This window comes from Mixophyes fleayi, chromosome 8 (assembly GCF_038048845.1).
Source record: "Mixophyes fleayi isolate aMixFle1 chromosome 8, aMixFle1.hap1, whole genome shotgun sequence".
Classification (NCBI taxonomy): domain Eukaryota; kingdom Metazoa; phylum Chordata; class Amphibia; order Anura; family Limnodynastidae; genus Mixophyes; species Mixophyes fleayi.
The window spans coordinates 41,205,402-41,228,212 of NC_134409.1; the positions used below are offsets into that span (position 1 = coordinate 41,205,402).

The following is a 22,811-nucleotide window of genomic DNA, read 5'->3' on the forward strand; positions in this document are numbered from 1 at the left end:
CTCGCATGACAGGTCACCACCTCCTGAAATACTCTGTGCTGTGAATCTTTTAATCATCTGATCTGAAATGATTGTCACAAACAAACACTCTTCAAGTCTGGTGACATAGGGATGAGCTGGGGATGAAGATTGATAATACGGAGGGTCTCTGACCCAAGTCAAATTCACCTTAAATCATGGTGTCTAAGTCAGTTTAATTTGTATTTTTGTATTATATTAAGCAAAGATGTGATTTAAATACTATTCCCTTTAACTTGAATAAGGTTTTGCTAAAAATTCCATCTGGTCTGGAGCCGGCATTAATCCCCTGTATAATAAATTCCATATAAGAAATAACATCATACAAGATTCAAGTGGGTAAGAGACAGCAGCTCATTTTACTTAATGTAACTATTTACAACTCATCAGTTTTTTATAACCTCAATAAATAAATTTTTACTGTCGCTAATTAGCTCATTGTTCATGCGTCACCTTGATCATTCAGCAATGAACTTTCGTTATTTTACCATTGCCCAGAGGTAAAGTTTTCTCATTTAAGTCCAACAATACTGTAATTACCTCTCTAAAGGTGCAACAATAAATATATTCATTTTATAATACAACCTTAACTTGGGGATGGTGGGTGGGTGTCACAGCTTGGTCATCACTCACTAAAGTGGACCCAACACTTATGCACATTGGAGTCTCACCGTGACACTGGCAGAGCGGTAAGAGTACTCTGTTTTTCTATTTAAATTAGACAAAAGATTTCTAGAAACAGTCTCCCATCTTGCCAGGTCTTGATAAATAGACCCTTGGGTCACTATTTGGAATATGGGCCAGTTCTGTTACAGTCCCCATGAGTAAAAACACTAATGTACTATAATGGTGCGGGTTTGAAAAAGTGGAGATGTTGCCTATAGCGACCAATCAGATTCCACTGTAATTTTTTAGAATGTACTAAATAAATGATATCTAGAATCTGATTGGTTGCTATAGGCAACATCTCAACCTTTTCAAACCTGCAGTTTAGTAAATATACCCCTTAGTATTTGTTCAAATGTTGCTTTGCTGCAAACAAGATATTTTTCTCCCCCTTTGAAGTATTACTGATATTTGTTTCCAGTTGTTCACAAAATTCCACCCCTGTTTACCTTGTCTATCTTAGGTTTCTGGTTCATTGTTCCAATACGTTCTTAATCTGTTCACATTCTTTTTTCCTATTACTTTACTTAGCCACATGAGATTCATTTTACTCATTTTCATTTTTCCAGATACACCAACAGTAATATCTGCAATAATATTAGGCCTCTGAATATCAATGTGTCTCACATACATATAACAACATTTAGCTGGGTGTGGAAAGCTAGCACAACATCTTTCAGTTTATTGGAATCTGGTATTGTCACTCTGAATCATGCTCGCCAACCTGTCCATAGCTCTTTATTAAAGTACTAAGGAACAGCTTCCATAGATATTTATTGTAGGACTATGTTACTTGGCTAGGAGAGGGAGAGAGACATAGGTTCAGTTGGAGACAGACAGGCGGTCTGTCCCCATAGAGCTGTCTTCCACAACACACAAGATCAGGTTGTTCCTGTGTTTGTGTGAGAGACCCAAGCTTTTTATAGTTACCAGTGGGAGGGCATCTTCTAAATGAATAGCTGGAATCATGTCAAGGGACCACAATGACCGTCTGAGGGAGGGTACTGTGTATTCTTTTGTTATGCCATTACAGTGAAAATGGTAAGTGGTCTAGCTACCCACCTGAATGGGGGGCAAAGAAGGTAGTTATCACTCCCTATGGAAGCCAAGTTTCTTGTGTTCTTTAGTCTAGTTTTATGCTGCTTTACCAGTGCTGATAATTAAAGCTATTTTATGTTCCAGACTCATATACACAGGTCTTCAATCAAAAGTAAGTTTTAATCCCCAAAAGTGCCAAACAATGTGTGCCAATGTTCATACGGCTAGTGGCCACCCCTCACATACCACTCAAGGCATGGAGAGAAGAAGGTCTCTAGGGGCCTGATTCATTAAGGATCTTAACTTGAGAAACTTCTTATTTCAGTCTCCTGGACAAAACCATGTTACAATGCAAGGGGTGCAAATTAGTATTCTGTTTTGCACATAAGTTAAATACTGACTGTTTTTTCATGTAGCACACAAATACTTGATAGCTTATTTGTACATTGACATTTAAAGTTGATATTTGTGTGCTACATGAAAAACAGACAGTATTTAACTTATGTGCAAAACAGAATACTAATTTGCACCCCTTGCATTGTAACATGGTTTTGTACAGGAGACTGAAATAAGAAGTTTCCCAAGTTAAGATCCTTAATGAATCAGGCCCTAGCTGTCCAAAGCATTGGCATACACAGCTTGACAGTTCTGTGGATTAAACCTCATTTTTGATTGCAGACCTGTAATATACAATTGTATAGTGATAATCTTCTATAATATCTATATATTTATTTATTGGTATATATAGCATCATTTCTCTCTGCATATCGTTATCATGGGGATCATATTTTGTTTGTCCAAGCAGAGTACAATTCACCCTCTAATGCAGCATATTAAAATATTTCTCAGCTTTGTTTCAATTTAAAATGTCATATTGAAATCGTTAGTGTGCATGTTTTTAAATATATTTCCTTTTCAATAATATGTAATCTGAGTATTAGAGGAAGAACAATTCCAGATTGTCTGCGACCCATTTCCTTTGTGGCTTTAATTTAAGTGTTAAAAAGCTTTTTTTTTTTTTTTTTTGTACAGCTATATTAAATAGAATTCTAATGCTATAAAATGAATACACATAAGTATTTAACATACACTGCTACTTTTGTTGCCAAGAAATAAAAGTCCAACACGGAATAAAGGATAAGTGTTCCATTAAGTAACAATACATTATAAAGTATTTTGCTGAATCACAACAGAGTCTTAAAAGTGTCTACAGTTCTTAAAAGTTTTATAAACCACAGTTTCATTGAGCGCTACTGTGTGTGTGACAGTTTTTAAGCAACAAAGTTATTTATTCTTTTATTAAGTGCCTTGTCACCGACATGACATTCTGTGTGGGAACAAAGCTTGCAGATTGTTCTTGAACAGGTGTATGATTGTCTTAGTGGAAAAACAACCATTGATGAACGAGAGAGACAGAGAGTATAACAGGAAATATTTCCCCATTCCTTCATATCCTCTAAAATAAGTTGTGCGTCAAATCTGTGAATTTGAATAAATATATCTCTATCTTACAAAAAAATTGAGTAATAGAAAATGATTTAAAGTAGAACTGTCACTTGGGGGAATATATATTTTAATTTATATAATTTGTTTAAAAAAGTTTAAAGGAAAAACCACCCCTCATCTTCTCCCAGGAGAAGTGCTGCATTATAGTGGGCTAAATTGCTAAGAGGTCAATATGTAACTGTTTGGGCAGTGCTATCATCTCTCCACTTCTATTCTTCTTCTTTTCTCTTTCACCCCTATGGGGGAGACTGGAAACACTGGGGTATAGAGTCTGCACTGGAGCTTGGACACTTTAAATTTAGCTACAAGCTCCTCCCCTCTAAACCCCGGTAGCCTGCCGGATCTGGATGCTCATTTTCATGGCTGCCCTTGGTAGCCAGCATTTTTCACTTTTTTTTTTATAATTTTTTGTTGTTCACTACACTGGCATCTCCACAACTGTGGGATGCCTGGAGTGGAACCACTGTGCCATTCCTGGCAATCCTACCAAAAGAAGCAGCAGCACAGCCAGGAGCAGGTCCTTCTCGCTTCTACCCTCTCCATCTGGAGAAAAGTAGTGTGTGAAGGCGCTGTGTTTGCCCCCCCCCCCACCCCCCTTTCCTGGCCTGTCTGTCTTTGCAGTTGCATTTCCATCTTGGGATTGTGCACTGCAGCTCTCTGGAGCCTTGTGCAGTGATCCCTAGGGCTTTCTATCAAGAGCCTTCGGAATCCTCCTCTACAGCACCTGATAAGCTGGCTTGGGCTCTATGCCTGGAAACGTTGTGCAGGGTCTGGTCAATGTTTCATCTTCTTTTGAAAGGATCAAGGAAACTACCACCTCTTCTAGACTATGGAAATGTCAGCTCCTGGCCTTTCTTTAGTACTGGGAGGAATCAGAATTTTCTGAATTTTCCTCCTAGGAGGTGGGTGAGGTGGCTGAAATCTCTGACCCTTCGGTTTCTTTGTGCTTTGATGAGTATTGCAACAGAAAACAGGGAGTAGAAGATTTAGTCAAAGCTGTCTGGCACTATATATTCAGCCTGGAAAGCAGTCAGAGGTTCCGTTCAACTCACGGTTTCCTTCTCCTCAGTTGGAAGACCTTTTATTCAAAGTTTGGACCATACCTGATTGTAAATTTAAGGTCTCAAATAGCTTCCATTCCATTTATCCCCTCCCTAGTGAGGATAATTCTGAAATGGAAGTCTCAGACATGGCATCTTCCCTAGGCAGAGACCACCAGCCTTCTAATTATGAATGCTGCTATCTTAGGGGATAGTATGCATAGGAAGATGGAAGTCACCATTAAGTCTGTTTGCACATTGACCTCCCATAGACCCATCTCAGCTTTTTCTGGGGTCAATAAGGTTTTGAAAAGGCGGTTGGAGCAATTGGCAGAGGGATTGCAATCTGGTAGTCCTAGATAGACTTTACTAGCTCTGGTGGAACATATTTGTGAGGCTTCTGAATAGCTGGGATACATTGTCATCAATGCAAGGTTTATAGGAGCTAGAATTTTAGCCTCCGCAGTCTCAACACATCATGATCTCTGGTTTACAGCTTGGGAGATGGACGTAAAATCTAAAAAGACTCTGAAGTCCCTGCCTTTCTTTGGGGATATATTATGCGGTCCTGCACTGAATACGAATATTTCCTGGCCACAGGGGGTAAGAATTCCTTTCTAATGTCCGCAGACCTAAGCTTTTGCTCCATTTGATCTTCAGGGAAAGTGAGAAATCAGACCTCCAGAGAACAAACTTCTGCTCCTTGTGGTGGTCAGCAGAGAGAAAAACAGTCTTAGGCAGCTAAGTGTCCATTTCCCAAGCCTTCAGTCAAACAGTTGAGATTACAGGCAGGGCACCCACCCAGGATCTCATTTAGTGGGAGCCTGTCTGCTTCTCTTCTGGGACAGGTGATTCAATTCCATCTTGCTCACCTGGGTGAGAGAATTGTAAGTCTGAGATACATTATACATCTCCTGAAGTCCCCATCCAAACATTTTTTTCACCACCAGCCTTCCTGGAGACAAAATAAAACTTTTTTGCACCATGCAAAGCAATTCGGTCTTTGACCTCAGGGGTAGTTGTTTGAGTCGTAGAAGGGAGGGGGTTTTTAATCAAATCTATTCTTGGTTCAGAAGCCAGACTGATCATTTTAACCAATACTGAACCTGAAATCCCTAGCTTTGGGTAGACATAATCAAGATGGATGGATTATTTGAGGTATGGCAACAACAACATGCAACAATGTCCATGGACATCAAGGATGTGTACTTGTATGTTCCATTCTGGGAACAAAACCAGGGCCTTCTCAGATTTACTGTGCCATTCCATTATTTTCAATTTCAGATTCTACCATTCAACATGGTAGCAGCACTGTGGACGTTCATGAAGATCATGGCAGCAATGTCTGCGCTTCTGTGTTCCAGGACAGTGACGCTCATTCACTACTTGTATGATCTGCTGATCAAGGCGTGCTCCCTTGCTGCAGGGCCATGTTATGAAGACTGATCAGAGCTTACAATCTCATAGTTAGATCATCAACTACAAGAAATCCGGACGACAACATCCTCTTTCTTCAGGGACTTGTAAAATCCCTGTTAGCTAGCAGACTGGTGTCTGTTCATATATGTATGAATGTCTTGGGAGACATGGTCTTGACATTCAAGGTGGTGAAATTTGCGTATGTTTCAACTTGAGAGTTCCAGATCAAACTAACTTGAAATGGAATTACTCTTACCATCGCCTGGCCATCCTGTTCATCGGACTTCAAAGGTAGCTGAGGGGAGACATCCTCAACAGAAGTCACCCCTTCACCATATGAAATTGAACACTCTATGGACTTTAAGAAAAGGATTTAATGCACAAGGAGCAAGGCTGGAGATGGAGTGATGTAGCTCCACCTTCTTGACTTACATTGTTACTGGTTTGGAGTACAGACAAAGAGAAGACAGGACAGAGGGAAGATGCTTGTTAGCAAATTAGATGTTCCTTACTATGATCTAAATGTTTGAGTAATTTAAAATAAATGTTACAGTTCCACTTTAAAAATAAATTATTAATAGGTAGAAAGTCAATAACAGTCAAATATATGGTGTCCTCTTCTAGAGTGCAGTAAAAACCCCACTGTCACACAATACAAGTCAACATCACAACTGGCTCCATACTAAAGAGTGGTATAATTTAAATATTTGATGGCTTCTGATGCACAGTGATAGTTGATGTGATGCATTACAATGGCTTGAGATGAGCAGCAATGGTAAAGGAAAAAAGCTTTGGTTGTCAGTTAAACAGTGATCTGCTTGTCCAGCTGCAATAGTGGGACTAGAGATCCATTTAAACCAACAGCTGGTAGCAGTGTGCTCTTCTCATGCTCTCATGATGATGAAGGACTGTTCCAGAGGAACAAGTGTTTACCTACCTCAAAACCTCACTACAACATGCTCATCAATAGATATAGTGCTGTTGGATTGAATGAGTGGTTTAGTGTGTCTCTTGCCATCATGGTACAGAGGCACATAAACGTTTCCAGTTTTCAGGCTGAATAGAATATATCTCAAACAGGACATGATAGGCCTGATTCATTAAGGAAAGAAAAAAAAAAGAGTAATTTTGAACCTTGGCAAAACCATGTTGCATTGGAGGGGGTGGTAAATTTAAAATGTGCGGATAGAATTATGATTGAGGTAGAGCATGTCCTAGATAAACTTTTAATATCAGTGTAAAAATAAAGCTATGGAATATTTGCATCCTAAATGAAAAAACAGCCAGTATTTTGGTTATATGCAAAAGAATAAACTCATTTGCACCCCTTGCTTTGTAACATGGTTTTGCCAAGGTTCAAAGTTACTCATTTTTGTGCTTTACTTTCCATAATGAATCAGGCTCAATGTGTCTTACGTTATACCTACCATATCTGTAAATTATTAACAATGCTACATGATCTGTGTAGTGTACTACGTCCATGTGTTTCTTTTTTAAGCCTATTCAATGTAGTTGCAGATATTAATATAAGAGTAATCCTACTTCTATACCATAAACCTGTATGAACAGAATAGTTTTCTTACATATCTCTTTGTGGTAAATAGTTTACTCATATCCTAAATTTACTGCAACATCTTCAAAGGGAAGTGCAAATATAATCATAATATGCCATTTAAGGCCTGTTTCTTCAGCATTGAACATATCAATAAAATACATAGCTTATACGGGGCTTTCAAATCTAGCCTTCCTGCGAATAGATTTAGGTTATCTGACCATGATTATTGAGACTGCGCTCTCATTCATCTGATATATGTAGACAAAGTCACTTACGCTCGTCACACATGGGTCTGTCCTGTTGATCAATGAAACATTTGGCCACACATGTAGCTGGATGAATCACATGAGAACTAACTTGAGAGATGACAACTTGGCTTCTTGCACACTCAGGCTGATAGTGGCCAACTTCCTACCCAATTTGACAATGTTACATTATTGGGCATCTTTTTGATTTTGATCTGATTATTATTTGGCATTATGATGGTTTTGGGGCCACACCAGTGCCGGAACTACCATTGGTGCAGCAGGTGCAGTGCACCAGGGCCCACAAGAGAAACCTCCTCTGCGCTTCCCTGCACTGGGGCCCACGTGAGATGATATCAGACTAATTGTCCAGTATTGCAGCATATGGGGCTTGTTTTAATCTGGTCACGCTACACTAGACATTGAATTTTGAACCCTTTAACTGATATTGTTTTCTTCCTGTATATAGAAAAATGTTGGGTTATAAATCCATCCAGCTACATAATGGAAAGTAAAAAAGCTATAACATTTGTGGAGCTTTTTATGATTTTAGTGTATTTGGTGTGTATTCCCCATATAATATTTTTAGGAGAAAGGAAAAGCACTTAACTGAACCAAGTATGTTTGTCATATTAACAGTATTGACACAGACTGCAACCTGTTCAGCTGACATTAAATGAAACACTGGCATTATCTCATTGCAATAATGTAACAATAAATGTTCCTTTGCCTACTGAAACACTAATGGATTTCCTTTTCACATGAATGCTAGTTTGAACATGAGTGTGTAAACCATTGACATGCTTAAAACACCTTCCTGTCAGTGTCATGAACACTTAATACTTTTTTTTTTTTGTTATCAGTTGTAGTTTTTTTTTTCACTAAGGAATCTCATGGTTAAGTGCAACACATTACAATCCTGTAAAACGGGCCATTAGTGCATTGGGCCATTAGTGAAAACATGCAGGTAACATCTCCGTTTCCTTCTTAAAAGGACAGCGTAATCAAAATATCTCCTTTGATATTTAGGTGGGCATCTTTAATGCTGTATACAAACTTGTTTATTTTTTTTTACTTTATATTATGTTGTATATGACCCTATATAGAAATACTGTATGTAATATTCTCCCACTTTTTTTAGTGTTTAGTTTTGCTTTCTTGCATGTAAGTCTATCTCTAGTGATATTGAAAACCCAAATAAGGGGAAGAGGGAAAAAAACATTAGCAGAAGGATCTATAAGATTCCCCCTATTTATTTTGCTGCCTCAGAGCCACATTGTGTTTTCAGTTTGAAGTGGGGTTTGTGAATAAATGTTTAAATGGTGGCAAATGGGGTCTGTCTCAGATATGCATTTTGCCTCCTAACCACTTTTGCTGTACCACCACACTTCTTCCTCTCTCCCCATAGTCACAGATTTCCATGACATCAACATCCACCACATCCCATCCGAGTAATAGATATATAGGGGTAAATTTACTAAACTGTGGAGGTAGCAACCAATCAGATTCTAGTTATCATTTATTTAGTACATTTTACAAAATGACAGCTAGAATCTGATTGGTTGCTGTAGGCAATATCTTCACTTTTTCAAACCCGGGGTTTAGTAAATATATATCCCTAGAGAATTTTAACACTGTTTGAAATGTATTAATTTGCTGATTGGCATGCATGTCCCAAAAGCAGTTATAAAATAAGTAAGAAATACATTTAAAGAAGAGGCTATCTCTGTGAATTTAAGAAAACCTTAGAAATTTAAGACAATGAAACATGTGTTCGCCTGCAGCCATTACAATAATGCTGCCTTAGACCAATGTCCAGTGATTCTTCCACACATATGATCCACCTTGTTTATTTGGTGCAGTACCCCTGTGTGTGTTTTAAGGTACTGTAACCTCTGAAAGTTTATTTGCTTGATTTTGAGTGGCACAGGGGGATGTATATAACAGAGTTTTAGGCTATCACTCTATACAGGCAGGGCCACCTTAACTACTTTATGGGCCCCCGGGCAATGCAGTGTACCGGGCCCCTAAAAAAAAAAAATAAAAAAAAAAATTAATATATATATATATATATATATATATATATATATATATAAATAGTGTGTGTGTGTGTGTAAAAAAAAAATATATGTATGTAAAAAAAAAACGTGATTATATATATAATCACTTTTTTTTTACATATATATATATATATATATATATATATATATATATATACAGGGGCCCCCTTAACTTACCTTAAGTCCAATCCTCTTCTTTTTTCGCGCCGCTGAGTCTCTTCTGCCCTCTTCCGTGCTGTGGTTGCAGTGAATGCTGGGCGTGACATCACGCCCAGCATTCACTGCGAGCACAGCACGGAAGAGGGGACCAGGGAGGGAGCCGGATCACCGCTGATGTGACCGCAAGGTAAGTATTTTTTAAAAAATTAGGATTCGGACGGGCCCCCCTTGCCTGCAGGGCCCCCGGGCACCTGCCCATTGTGCCCAATGGAAGAGACGGCCCTGTATACAGGCTCTGAGCAAAGTCAGGGGACTTGTGTCTGCCACCGCTTTTCCTGTTCTTGTGTTCCTTTCTGGACTTCCTAACTCCCCGAAGTTGTAGTACACCCCCGTCCCCAATGATATCTTACATATATTTTGTTAGTAGACCACACCACTAGGCTATTAAATTTTGAGAGGATAGGTATCAAAAACCAGTAGCAAACAAATGGGCAAGATCAAGTGTAATGGTAAGGTATCAAAGGCGTAACATAATTGCTATGACGTCAGAAATTTTGTCTGAACTGAACTTGTAATGTTACATAATGAAAAATAACAATTATAGAATATGCCAATATTTGTGGACATTTTTACATAGTTCAGGGCAATTAGTAAAACAGGAAACAAATATTACATACCAAAACAGGGAGCGTATAACTTACAAAAATGCTTACAATTTAAACAATAATAAATCTTTTTTCATTCCTGAATATTTTAAGCTACAGTGAGGTAATACCGCTACTGGCGGGTGTTGAGAGTGTGTAGAACGGTCCCTAGCTGGTCCCCGGAGGCTCTTCTCTTTGTCACGGCATGGCAGTAAGACAGAGAACCCCTGTGTCCCCAATACAAGTAGGACACGAAATGAACAAAGTGACGTCAGATTTATTATGCAGGAGCAATGTGTCGCTAAAATATTTCTGAACTAATAATGATTAGTAAAAAGTAATATCTGAATACAATAATACAGTCCTAGTCCCTAATATCATAAAGAACATTAATTTCAAACAATACAAATAAAATCACAGTTAATGAATCCTCTTTAAAAGATGTCCATCCTCAGCAGAGCTAATTAGTATAACTGTTTTCACTGGCCAGACTTTATGTACGTGTACCTGTTAGAATCGAACAGGAAGCACTTTTATTATAATAGAGGCAGACAATTATAATGGCAGTCTTGTAATGTCAGTGCAGCGATCAAAGACAGCAGTTACTATCTCAGGTATAACACAATGCAGTGTGTGCTGTTATCATGTATACTTTAATCTGATCTTGCAGGAGAAAAGTCAGGAATGATGTTGTTCCTTTGCTAGCATATTCAGGTTATGATGGTTTGCAGGATGCTACAGATACCAGGTTACTATCAGAGTGTGCACTGGTGATTAAATCTGTAATTCAATTATAACTGGGGGTATGTGCTGCAAGTATATACTGGAAGGTTGGGTGAGATACGCCAATTATGCCAATTGTTAAGCAAATATTGGAAATCTAGCTCACAGTTCTTAAAATGTAGGATATACTCTGTAGTGTCTGAAAAAACATAGTCAGTTTGATTACAGAGACTTGTTTCCAGTTGTGTAGATAGTTGTCAGCTCCAATCTGACTTATTGGTATCAGCCCTTGTTTTCAAGTATTTTCACATGCAGTATTCTGGCTGGCAACACATCTTAGTCAAGGGCAACAGTCTATCTCTCAGCAGCAACACTTGCCTCACTTTTCCTCACAACAGCATAGCAGAAAAATGTGTCTTCTTTTTTACAAAATGTCTCCTCAGTATTTTCTCACTCTGACGCTTCTCCTGTCAACAATCTCTGTCACAAAACCCTGGAACTTTCCAGCAGTCTTACAGACTGGACTTTTTCTGGGTCCTAGAGTCTCTCCTGTATCATGCTGTAAGACTGTTCCATTGGGTCCTAGTGTCCAGCAGTTTTCTGAGTATCCCAGTGACAGGAAATGTTAATGCTACTGAATTCCTGTTGTTGAGTGTATTAAAGTGCACCTAGCACAAATAGGTGCACTCGAAATATCCCTGGGCCTCTGTCAATTAGAGAAGGCAGTCAAAAATCTCTACACACAAATTCGACTAGAACAAAAGGTTCCATCCCTTTTCAAATGCTCTTCCCCATAAATGGGTATGGGCTGGAGGCAGGGGGCATCTGCTCCCTGGGCCGGTCCCATAGCGAGCCACCCTGAGCTGAGTCACTGGGCTATCTGCATTTGTTTTCCTTTTAAAATGTTCCTAATAGGTTGCTGAGTTGAGTATCACCCACCCCCCCAGGCTAAAATGTTTGGCAGCCAGCCCCTGAAAATGGGAACCACTCACCTGAAGTTTTTTTTAAGTGTTATGACAACGTCCAATCCAGGCCAAGAATTACCTTCAAAATACTTAACACCCACCTGTATTATCACAGGGATTATTTTTACAGGTATTGAGTAATTCTTTTTCGACAAATTCTGCCAAAATAGAAAGCAGAGGGCAGTGTTTCTGCTTTACCCTCTCTGAGTAATATGTTGTTTCCTTGAATATTTACAATGTAACTCTTCCTTGTAGTATTGCTGTAAGATGGAGCACCCAGCTAACTAGAGATTAAAATGATTGAAATCATGACTATCATTATGTCGGCCATTTTGTGTAGTTTTGCATACATATAACCTGCTAAGTCCTAGAGGCAGAATTACTTTACTTTATTTTCTTAAGTGTTCCAGTATTATGTGCAGTGTATAAATGACATTGTAATATATCAGTTTTAAGCAATAGGTATTCAAACAGATGAAATAAAGTAAACTTAGAATACTGATTTTTATTTCTGCATGTGATTTTTACACAGATGTTTCATACAGTACTGTTGGAACCAATACAACAAAGCCAAGATATCTTCCTATTCAATCAAGGCCAGGTCTGTGAAGGAACATGGAAGAGTTGGACAGCAGAGTCTAGGCGTACACAATTCATCAATGGCTGTGGTGAACAGAGCAGAGGGAGAAAGGCAGACTGTAGTCACACCAAAAGACACCCTTAGCCTGAAGCTCCCTGTATGACTGGAGGAGAGTCAGGACAGAACCCAAGGAAAGCCCAGAGGCAGAGGGGAAACAGATTGATGTTCAGTGAGTCATTTAGCTTCTGGATTGAATGCAGCTGTCCCTTGGTGGCAGTTTGGCTTGGAATTAATAGGATACACAAACTAGGCTGAGTAGCTTAAAATAATTATACATAGAAATCCCCAAAACTGCTCGCCATCCAAATATTTTCTTTTGTGTGAATATAGACTGAACAAATTACATTTACATTATTAAAAATGAAATCATTGGATTTACCTCAATTTCATGTTAAGCAGAAAACTGGCCAACATTCAAATCTACTACCACTAATGGGTCTGTGCTCGCCGTATAAATGTTGAGTGGGTGTTAGCACAATATCCATTTGTCTATGCTGAAATGCAACAAGGCCATGTTTTGTATACTAAAAACACAAAATCGCTATCTACAGGACGTCAAACATGTATTTAATATCAATATGCTTGAGTACAAGCAACAAACAAAATCTATTGAGAGAAAGTTACAAATCTCAGCCAGTCCAAGTTACACTGCACATATACTGATATATATATATATATATATATATATATATATATTTTAAACCTGCTTTAAAGCACTTTATTAATGCACCTTAACCTAAGTAGGCTAAATTACATTTACATGATGTGCCATTTCTACATCCACTACTCTGTTGATATGTATAATTGTAAATGTTTTTATTTTCACTTGGAAAGTTCCTTTAAAAACAGCAGTAGCCTTTTTGATAGCTCTATAAACTCAATTGTTTACTGTTGTCCTTTAAGGTTTGTCTTAGAGAAGTCCACCCAAATATGAAAATGTAAAATTAAATGTAGTCCTGTCAATTAAATAATACTATAATAGGAGTCAGGTTATTTTAATAACTAGCATCCAATGTCCAATGTTAAATGTGCATATTTGAGGGGAGTTCTTTAAGCCGTGACAATATTTATATAACTGATACTTGTATTTAAATGCCACACTATTTTCAATCGTGTTGCACCTCATACGCACACGCCCCCCCACCCACACATACACGCACACACATACACACACGCCCACTCACATGCCCCCCCCCACACACACACACACGCACACACACGCCCACACACACACATACAATTTATTAAACCGTTTCCTTGGCCATGGTATCTGCCCTGTGGCTGTGACCTCTTCCTGAGCTATTTAAATTCCTACTGTTTAACAAAATGAACTGGATTTCCTCTCCGAGATGAACATTTGAAGTGTTATGTAGGAATTATTGTTTCTTTTTATTCTGTATAGTTATACATGATTTCTATTGTAAGTCATTAATTTTAACAAGGAATATTAAATACAGTACACAGTAACATTTTAAGCAACACTGCTACTGGTTTGAAACTTTAATTATCAAAGGTGGCACATTTTTGCATATTTCTTTGCATATGTAAATGTAGTACATTTAGCAAAATGTTTGTTTTTAAGGGACTACTTTTTATTAGTTTTATGACATTTTGCTAAAAGTTTGCAAATACAGATAAAGGTGTATATTTGTCTTTGTCTTGATGGTAATTAAAATACTACTTGTAAATAAATGTATTGTGATCAGCTGGACATGAAAGGCTGGGAAATGTATTGCTAGCCATGTTATTATATATATATATATATATATATATATATATATATATATATATATATATATATATATATATATATATCTTTGTTCTGTTACTAAATGTGTATGTTTTAGCAGTATTTTTCAAGTTTTATCATATTTGTGTATTTTAAATATTAAAATGTTGTGGATACAATAAATTAACTTGTGTCATTGTCTTATTTACAAAGGTTTCATCCCAACAAATGTTCTACCAATGTTATTGAAAATAATGTGTATTACTTTTTGGACAGTTTAAAAAAATAACAAAACACAAAAAAAACATAACCCACATTAAAATAGTATTCAAAAAAAGTAAAAGTAGGGACAATCATGAGAGGGATCTAGGTCCACCCCTGACAAATCTTGCTGGGAGGAGGTTAAAGAGGGAATATCTGCCAACCCAATATCCATTAGTATAAAAGAAACAAAGTGCAAGCTGTGTTCTAGATAGTATTTTACCCCCGAACAACTGATAAATATCTAAAATGTTCCCAACCTTTGAGTTGAGTTGCTGATGGAACTGTGGCCACAGAGGTACTCTCTTCCACATCTGGTGGACTTGCCCAATTATCATACCTTTTCTGGGCCAAAGTATATTCTATTATTAATTCACTATCACGACAAGTAATACCCAAACACCCACCCCATTTTTGCTCTCTCGCCCACCACAAAATGTGAGCAACCAAACCAAAAATTTGGTGGTGGTAGTCATATTTCCAACGGTTACAATACTGATGGAAATAATACTGACACAAAATATCACAACACTGTAAATACTGAAATGGAGAATAAACATAACAGTGTAAATAGTGTCAGTATTTACAGTGTCAGGATTTTTGTGTCTGTATTATTTCCATCAGTATTGTGACTTTTGGAAATTAGTACCCAATACAAAATTGATATCCCATATTCTCACAGCAGCAAAGGCTCAAATATGTAATCTGGCTTTACACCACTCCATCCGACGCTTGGCATTGGTCTTGGTGATGTGAGGCTTGCATGCAACTGCTCGCCCAAGGAAACCCATTCCATTAAGCTCCCGCGGCACAGTTTTTATGCTTACTTTTTTGCCAGTGGAAGTTTAGAACTCTTCAGCTATGGAATCAGCAGAGCGTTGGCGACTTTTATGCACCATGTGACCCCACTCTGTAATTTTACGTGGTTTCCCGCTTCATGGCTGAGTTGCTGTGGTTCCTAAATGCTTCCACTTTCTAATATCCCTAACAATTGACCGTGGAAAATCTAGCAGGAATGAAATATCTGTCTTATTGCAAAAGTGGCATCCTATCACAGCACCACGACTGAGGTCACTGAGCTCTTCAGAACGAGCCATTTTGTATCACAAATGTTTGCAAATGGAGACTGCATGGCTAGGTGCTTGATTTTATACACTTCTGGCAACGAGTCTGATTGAAACACCTCAATAATTAAAAGGCGTGGCGAAATACTGTTGTCCATATAGTGTATGTCATATCAAATGTCATGCACCTTCACCGGAGCGAGGCTCTTGCCACACCTGGCACCCAGCTAATCCGCCAAGGACAACTTGAGCCATAGAAGTAATGTGCAGTTAAAGAAGGAATGAGGAGCAGTTAGGAAAAGGGGGAAAAAAGGAGTGAGGAGCTATAAAAGTGAAATGAAGAGGGGGGGTGACAAGTCAGAGAAAATGAGTTTATAGGAAGAAATAAGAGGAGATAAAGTGGTTAGTTGGTCAGTCAGTATGTTAGTCAATCAGGAGAGAGACAGCGCAAAAGAAACAAGTGGTAGTAAATGTTAAGAGAGACAGAGAGAGTGATTTGCTTCCAAGTGAAATAACAGACTGTAAACTAAACAATCAAGTTACAGAGAAAAAAATGGATAAAAAGAGGGTAAGATAAAATACCTATCCCTAAAGATAAAGAGATTAAAAAAGTGAAACTTTAAGATATAAAAAACAATACAAATGGGGAGAGGGAGATTGATATAAAAATACTGTGAATTAATCCATTCCTGAAGAGAAGGAACTGCTATTAAAAAAATAGACAGTGAAGAACTAGAGGAGAGTAAGCTGGTTTCTAGCTACTGGAAGAACAGATTTTAGTCAGAGAAGATGTTCAGTCATGGAAAGCAAAGTGCAAGCAGAGTAGTATAGAGACAGAAAACACCAGAGGGCGAATCAGTGAAGTAAACGTGGGTAACAGTGAATGAGGTGCAGCTGAGAGAAGAGGGTAGAGTAGAGCACTGAAGACTACAGCAGGGCTACTAGCCAAGGCTGCAGGAAGAACTTCAGCTGCAACTGTTCAAGTGTCCATAATGGAACTTACTGCAGCCAACTAGAATTCTCCAGAATGGTTTGCCAGGATCAGGAGGATAAGAAGCAACATCTTTATCATAATAACTCGCTATTCAAGAATGGCACACAAAAGTCCTGGTTAAGTGAAACACTTCAGGTCATTGTCTAGAGTTATTGGAGACTAAGCAAAGCTGTGATTCAGAGCAGAATGTTTCAAACATTTATTACATAGTGTCAATGCCCGAGGACTCTAATCACTGGAATTAGTTCTTCCCTAGAGATAAGACACAAGTATTAAACCTTGTCAGAACATAAAGTGTTGAATGTTTTGTCTAATAATTTTGTCTTTGCATCTTAAGTAATATCCCTGTGGCCTTTTCTGAAATTCACCCTTCCCAGTTTCTCTACCTTGCACTGTTCAATAAAGACGGTTCACCCAATTATGTCCTGTATCTTTGTGGGTCTGGTTCTGTTTGAGGTTGGTAACATTCCCTTTTGCAGATAAGAGCAGAGCAGTCTCTGCTGACAACAACTCAACTAGAGCAACACAGAAGCCTAATGGTCAGGTCTGGAACGGATGAAAAATATAACCAAGAGGTGGCTGATAAGACTTCCTGAGTTTGCGCATAGTCTGCACAGTGTGCCAACCTACAAGTATGTTTATGAGATACATTGCCCTGTGGTAGGCACAAATGATCAAAGAAAATGTTTGAGGTTTGTGTCCATTTAAAGATTTCACCGTGTATGGACATGTGAAATAATTACTGACCTAGGCAAAGAGATTAAGAAAATCCTCAAATCATCACCTGGAAGAAGTACTTTAAGACCAGTATTAAGAAACATGTCTAAGACACACCAAGAACACCTTTGAAATAAACTGGGTACAGCTAATTCTAGATTTGCTATGATCTATAACAATGAGTTGTATTAATACATATAAGGAACAAACTTAATTTAATTTAATTTAGAAGTGTTTTACAATTATCAATTTGTTATGCCATACATTAAAGCAGCAACAGTGCTTTCCCATTAGCGTGACTAATGTTATTAATATATGAAAGGCTTTCATTCTTCAAACCAGACAGAATGGTCCTGGCAAACATGTTTTCTGAAAAGTTGGCAGTCTATCCTCATCCTAATCCTGCATGAGCCTGGTTACTGGTAGTAAATGCAGGAGAGAAATATGTGCGTGATCTCCCTCCACACTAAACACAACTGGGTAACTGAACAACTACTGCAACATGTCCAACCGTTGGCAGTGTTTAATGTTTCCTGCATACTTATTATTATTATTATTATTATTACCCTTTATTTGTTAGGCGCCACAAGGTTTCCGCAGCATCGTACACAGTACAAACAGTAGACTATACAGTGTGAAACAGTACAAATCAATAAACAAAAATACCAATACTTCAGAAACTCCAGGCTGGCTAATGCAATAAACATGGAGCAGAAGAACAGGTAGGGAGACAGGAGGGAAGAGGGCCTTGCTCATGTGAGCTTACATCCTAAGGGAGAGAAAACAGAACAGGCACAGGGGGAGCCAGATGAGGCAAGGGGGAGAGTGAGTTGAGAGCAAGTGGAGGGGTTATGTGGATGATTGGTAGGCTTTGAGGGAGAGGTCAGTACTTTCAAATTTGTTCAGGATTTCATACTTAGAAAGACAACAGTGAATACTGTCATGGGTATGTCTGAAGAACACAGGTTTTCTAGGCTCCAAAATCTGCAATTCAACTGGTTTTGCTTCATCACATTATCTGTGCCAATTAAACCATGGCTTATTGTGGTGTAGATTCACACAGTAGAAATCCTTAAACTATGTCCTGTTAGGTAGTGCAATTTGTTTATGTGCCTATAGCCTATCAGTATACTCCTTTATTAGATACACTCCTATATTAAATGTAATGGGCTAGTGATTGGGAAAATAGTTTTTCCTTTAAGCTCCAGCTACTGTCGAACAGTTTCCAATTCACAAAGTACAAGATTATTACTTTACTAAGAATTTAAAAGTTGTCATCTGAATCTGCAAAACTATTCTATGTTTGACCAATGACATAAATAATCAACACTGGTATTTTTCAAATGTCTACACGCACCCGAAACAAGACAATGCCTCTTTTATTGCATTCACTATTTAGATTAATGCTCTTTTGCAAGCCTGAAACTGCTTTAAAAAATGTTCATGACTTCTTCAATTAAATTATATAGAGCCTTTGGCTGATGAGTCCTCTCTCCACCACCCACAGAATACTATGGCTCAGGTGACCTAGGCTTGGCCTTCCACACCCACTGAACATATTTTTCAATAATAGCTGCTAAAATAGTCACCCAGAGCAATGTTCTGTCCTGGCTAGTAAAATGGTTTAAGGAAATAGTAATGCTTTTTAATAAAGTTGCGTTTTATTGCCTGTTCCCCCAGTATAAAAGAAATGCTCAGTTTATTTTCCTCTTTTTTTCCCAACATTTATTGTATAACCTCCAGGGTGAATTACTAGGAAATCTCATTGGTTTCACCCTGCATGACAGCATTAAAATCAAGGGAAGGAGAAAAAGTGGTATTAAATGCTTACAACCAATTTCAGTTGGTTAAACAAATGCATGGTGTGAGAAAATGACTTCCTGGAGTTTGCCAGACAAATAATTCTCAAAGTTTAAACGAGAAAGAACATGTCCTATATTTTGTGTTTATCTTGAAGTTTTAATGTCTATTATTTCTTAATAATGGTGTTTACAAGTGGGCTTTTGACAAACCTCAATTTAATGAGGCCCCCTTTGGAACACAGGAGGGCGAACTCTCAAGTCTATTCTAGAAGTGTACCAAATCTTCATAAGATAAAAAAAAGGTAAAAAAAGCTTTAAAACACACACACACAATAAAGAATATATGCAAATATATATATATTGTAATATATATAATGTTTACTATAAGCTTGTTACACTACTATAACATTATAGAAAACCCATGTAAAATAAACTTATGGGATATAAAGTGCATATAATGCTTGCTAAATAAAGGCAAAAAAAGGAGTAAATGTTCTCTGGGACAAACCATGTTACAATTTCAGGGGTGCAAATTAGTTTATTATTTTGCACATAAGTTAATTAATTTCTGTTTTTTTCATGTAGAACACAAATACTTGATAGCTTTATTTTACACTGAAATTTAAAAGGGATCTAGAACATGCCCTAACCAAAATATAAATCTGTCCTCATATATTAAATTTATCTCCCCCTTCAATACAACATGGTTTTGCCCAGGTGCAAAGTTACTCCTTTTCTTTGCTTTGCCCTCCTTAATGACTCAGGCCCATAGTGTATATAGCAATTGAAAATTATGTGAAAAGATCCTGTCCTTGCCTCTGAGAGCTTAGAACAAGACAATCAATGGATCTTTTGTTTCAAAATGGTGACCTGAGAGTTGCTAGTCTTTCTAGGATACTTTGGGGCTTAGAGAGATGCTCTATTAATGCAATAATGGACAGATGCCCCATTTATCTATTTACCTTAAATGGTCTGAGTCTGTTATAAGAGTTTTACACATGAACACAATGTTTTTATGTTTGTTAAATGTGATATCCAGTTTCTTCACATTTGTATTTTTGTTGTTGGCTTTTTCAGAATACTCAGGTCTGCTGAATTCTAACTCATCCACACTTTACTTCATATGTTACATTATAGGCCATGTGATTTACAACTATTATTTGGGTTTGGTTATTTGAGACAAGATCCTTGCTTACACATATCCTTTATATTTATATCTCTAAAACTTCTACCAAAGAAAGTTCAGGTAGGTATACATTTGGTAATTACTGGCTAAATCACAAGTGCCTGGTTTGTTTTAAGAACCATTATTGTCCAGATGTATTGGAAATTTTCTTCTAAGGCCTATTGCAATGGCATTAAAAGCTAAATATGCTCACAAATATCATGCTTAATTGCCTCAAAATATTGTGCTGCTTCTCCTGCCAAAATCATTTTGCTGTGCACAAATGCAATCACCTGATGTTTTATCTTGCTTAAATGAGTATACAAGGGTCATTTCGCAGACCTTAATTGATGTTGTTCATTAAATGAAAGTGATGCATAAAAAGCTGTGTTTGGATCCTCCATACAACAAGACAATATGACACATACCTAATGGGCAGTACTAAGGGAAAAATAGGGGAGATAAACAGGGTAGTGACTATAAAATATAGGACCCCATAAAAAAGCCACTGATCCTCCCTTGTCGTTGCTAAATTTACTACTATACACTGATATTTACACCTTTTAAAATAGTACCCAACATATCTACACTTGTATTATCAACACTGCAAGATCAAACTGTTGGAGATATGAATCCATGATCTGATATGAAGGGCCTGATCTGAGTGACCACTACTGCTGAAGCATTGATGCCTGGGCCTCCTGTCAACTAAGAGGTCTGCTGCCTTTAAACTTTGAATGGAGCAGCCAGTCTGGACCTCTTTTAAGTGGAATGACTGGGCTGCTGATTACGGACCCGGCAGGATTTGAGGAGGGAGGTTTCCACAGCACACCACCAGTGGGCATGACCAGCATGCATTGGGGCGTGGCTATAATTTTAGACAGTGCTAGGTAGCACTCCAACTCTTCCAATTCCCCTTTAAATACACGAGCAATGCTGCGTGCACTACTATTAGGTGCATGCAGCTCCCCCTTCATGAGTAGAGCAGTGTGAAGTGGGACATACTTCCCAATTGTCCCTGTAGTCGGGACAAAGTCCTGACGGAGTGGGTCAGTCCCCAAACTCAGGACCGCCCCACCAGAATTAGGACAGTTGGCAGAATGTCCTGGTCTCTCCTACCTGTCCTTCCCACTTTCAATACTTGTTGTTGCCGCTTGGGTCCTAAGCTCAGTTGTGCTTGTCTGGATCCTGGAATGTTGGTTCCCTGTTTGGAAATAGAATAGGTACATGACACATAGAAATATCAACAATGAGGGAACACAGTAGACCTCCCCGCCTCTATACAGTCCAACATTGAATCAAAACAATTCATGTTTTATTATTAGTGCCCCTTTCCTGTAACCAGCCCGACTGTAAAATAATTTTATTCACCTTTAATGAAAAGACCCATTTCCCCAAACAACCCCAACATTAAATTAATAATAATCACATTTATTAAATAAACTTATTTCCTACTATACATTAAATAACTTGCATTCACTTTTAAAAAACAGCAATCCTTTTTCCAAAACTCTGCCACACATTTAATTAATAGCGCCCAAACCACCCTTTAAATTACATTAAATTAATCATCCCACCCTACATTGATAAGTCTGCACCAACCCCACTATTAAATTAAATTGCCCCACCATCACCCCACAAACAAAATAACACCCATTAATTAGCCACTACCTACCTCACATATTACATTGCCACAAGCCCCTTGTGCCCTCACACACACTACATTGCCACAAGCCCCCTGCTGCCCTCACACACACATTATACTGCCACAAGCCCCTTGTGCCCTCTCACACACACGTTATACTTGCCACAAGCCCCTTGTGTCCTCACACACATTATACTGCCACAAGCCCCCTGCTGCCCTCACACACATTATACTGCCACAAGCCCCCTGCTGCCCTCACACACATTATACTGCCACAAGCCCCCTGCTGCCCTCACACACATTATATTGCCACAAGGCCCCTGTTGCCCTCACACACATTATACTGCCACAAGCCCCCTGCTGTCCTTACACACATTAGACTGACACAAGCCCCCTGCTGGCCTCACACACATTATACTGACACAAGCTCCCTGTTGCCCTCACACACATTATACTGCCACAAGCCCCCTGTTGACCTCACACACATTAGACTGAAGCAAGCCCCTTGCTGCCCTCACATACATTATACTGACACAAGCTCTCTGCTGCCCTCACACACATTAGACTGACACAAGCCCCCTGCTGTCCTCACACACATTATACTGACACAAGCCCCCTGCTGCCCTCACACACATTATACTGCCACAAGCCCCCTGCTGCCCTCACACACATTATACTGCCACAAGGCCCCTGCTGCCCTCACACATATTAGACTGACACAAGCCCCCTGCTGTCCTCACACACATTATACTGCCA

General features: G+C 38.5%; 1 protein-coding gene across 1 annotated transcript in view; it reads left to right on the plus strand.

Annotated features, from left to right (window-relative positions):
• LOC142099205 (uncharacterized) overlaps window positions 1-14,443 on the plus strand; it is a 335,178-nt gene extending 320,735 nt beyond the window's left edge. The window contains exon 5 of the mRNA XM_075182423.1: window positions 12,571-14,443. Coding sequence (XP_075038524.1) covers window positions 12,571-12,781 — 211 coding nt within the window. The 3' untranslated portion in view covers window positions 12,782-14,443. The remainder of the gene's footprint in view (window positions 1-12,570) is intronic.
• Window positions 14,444-22,811: the final 8,368 nt, after the last annotated feature.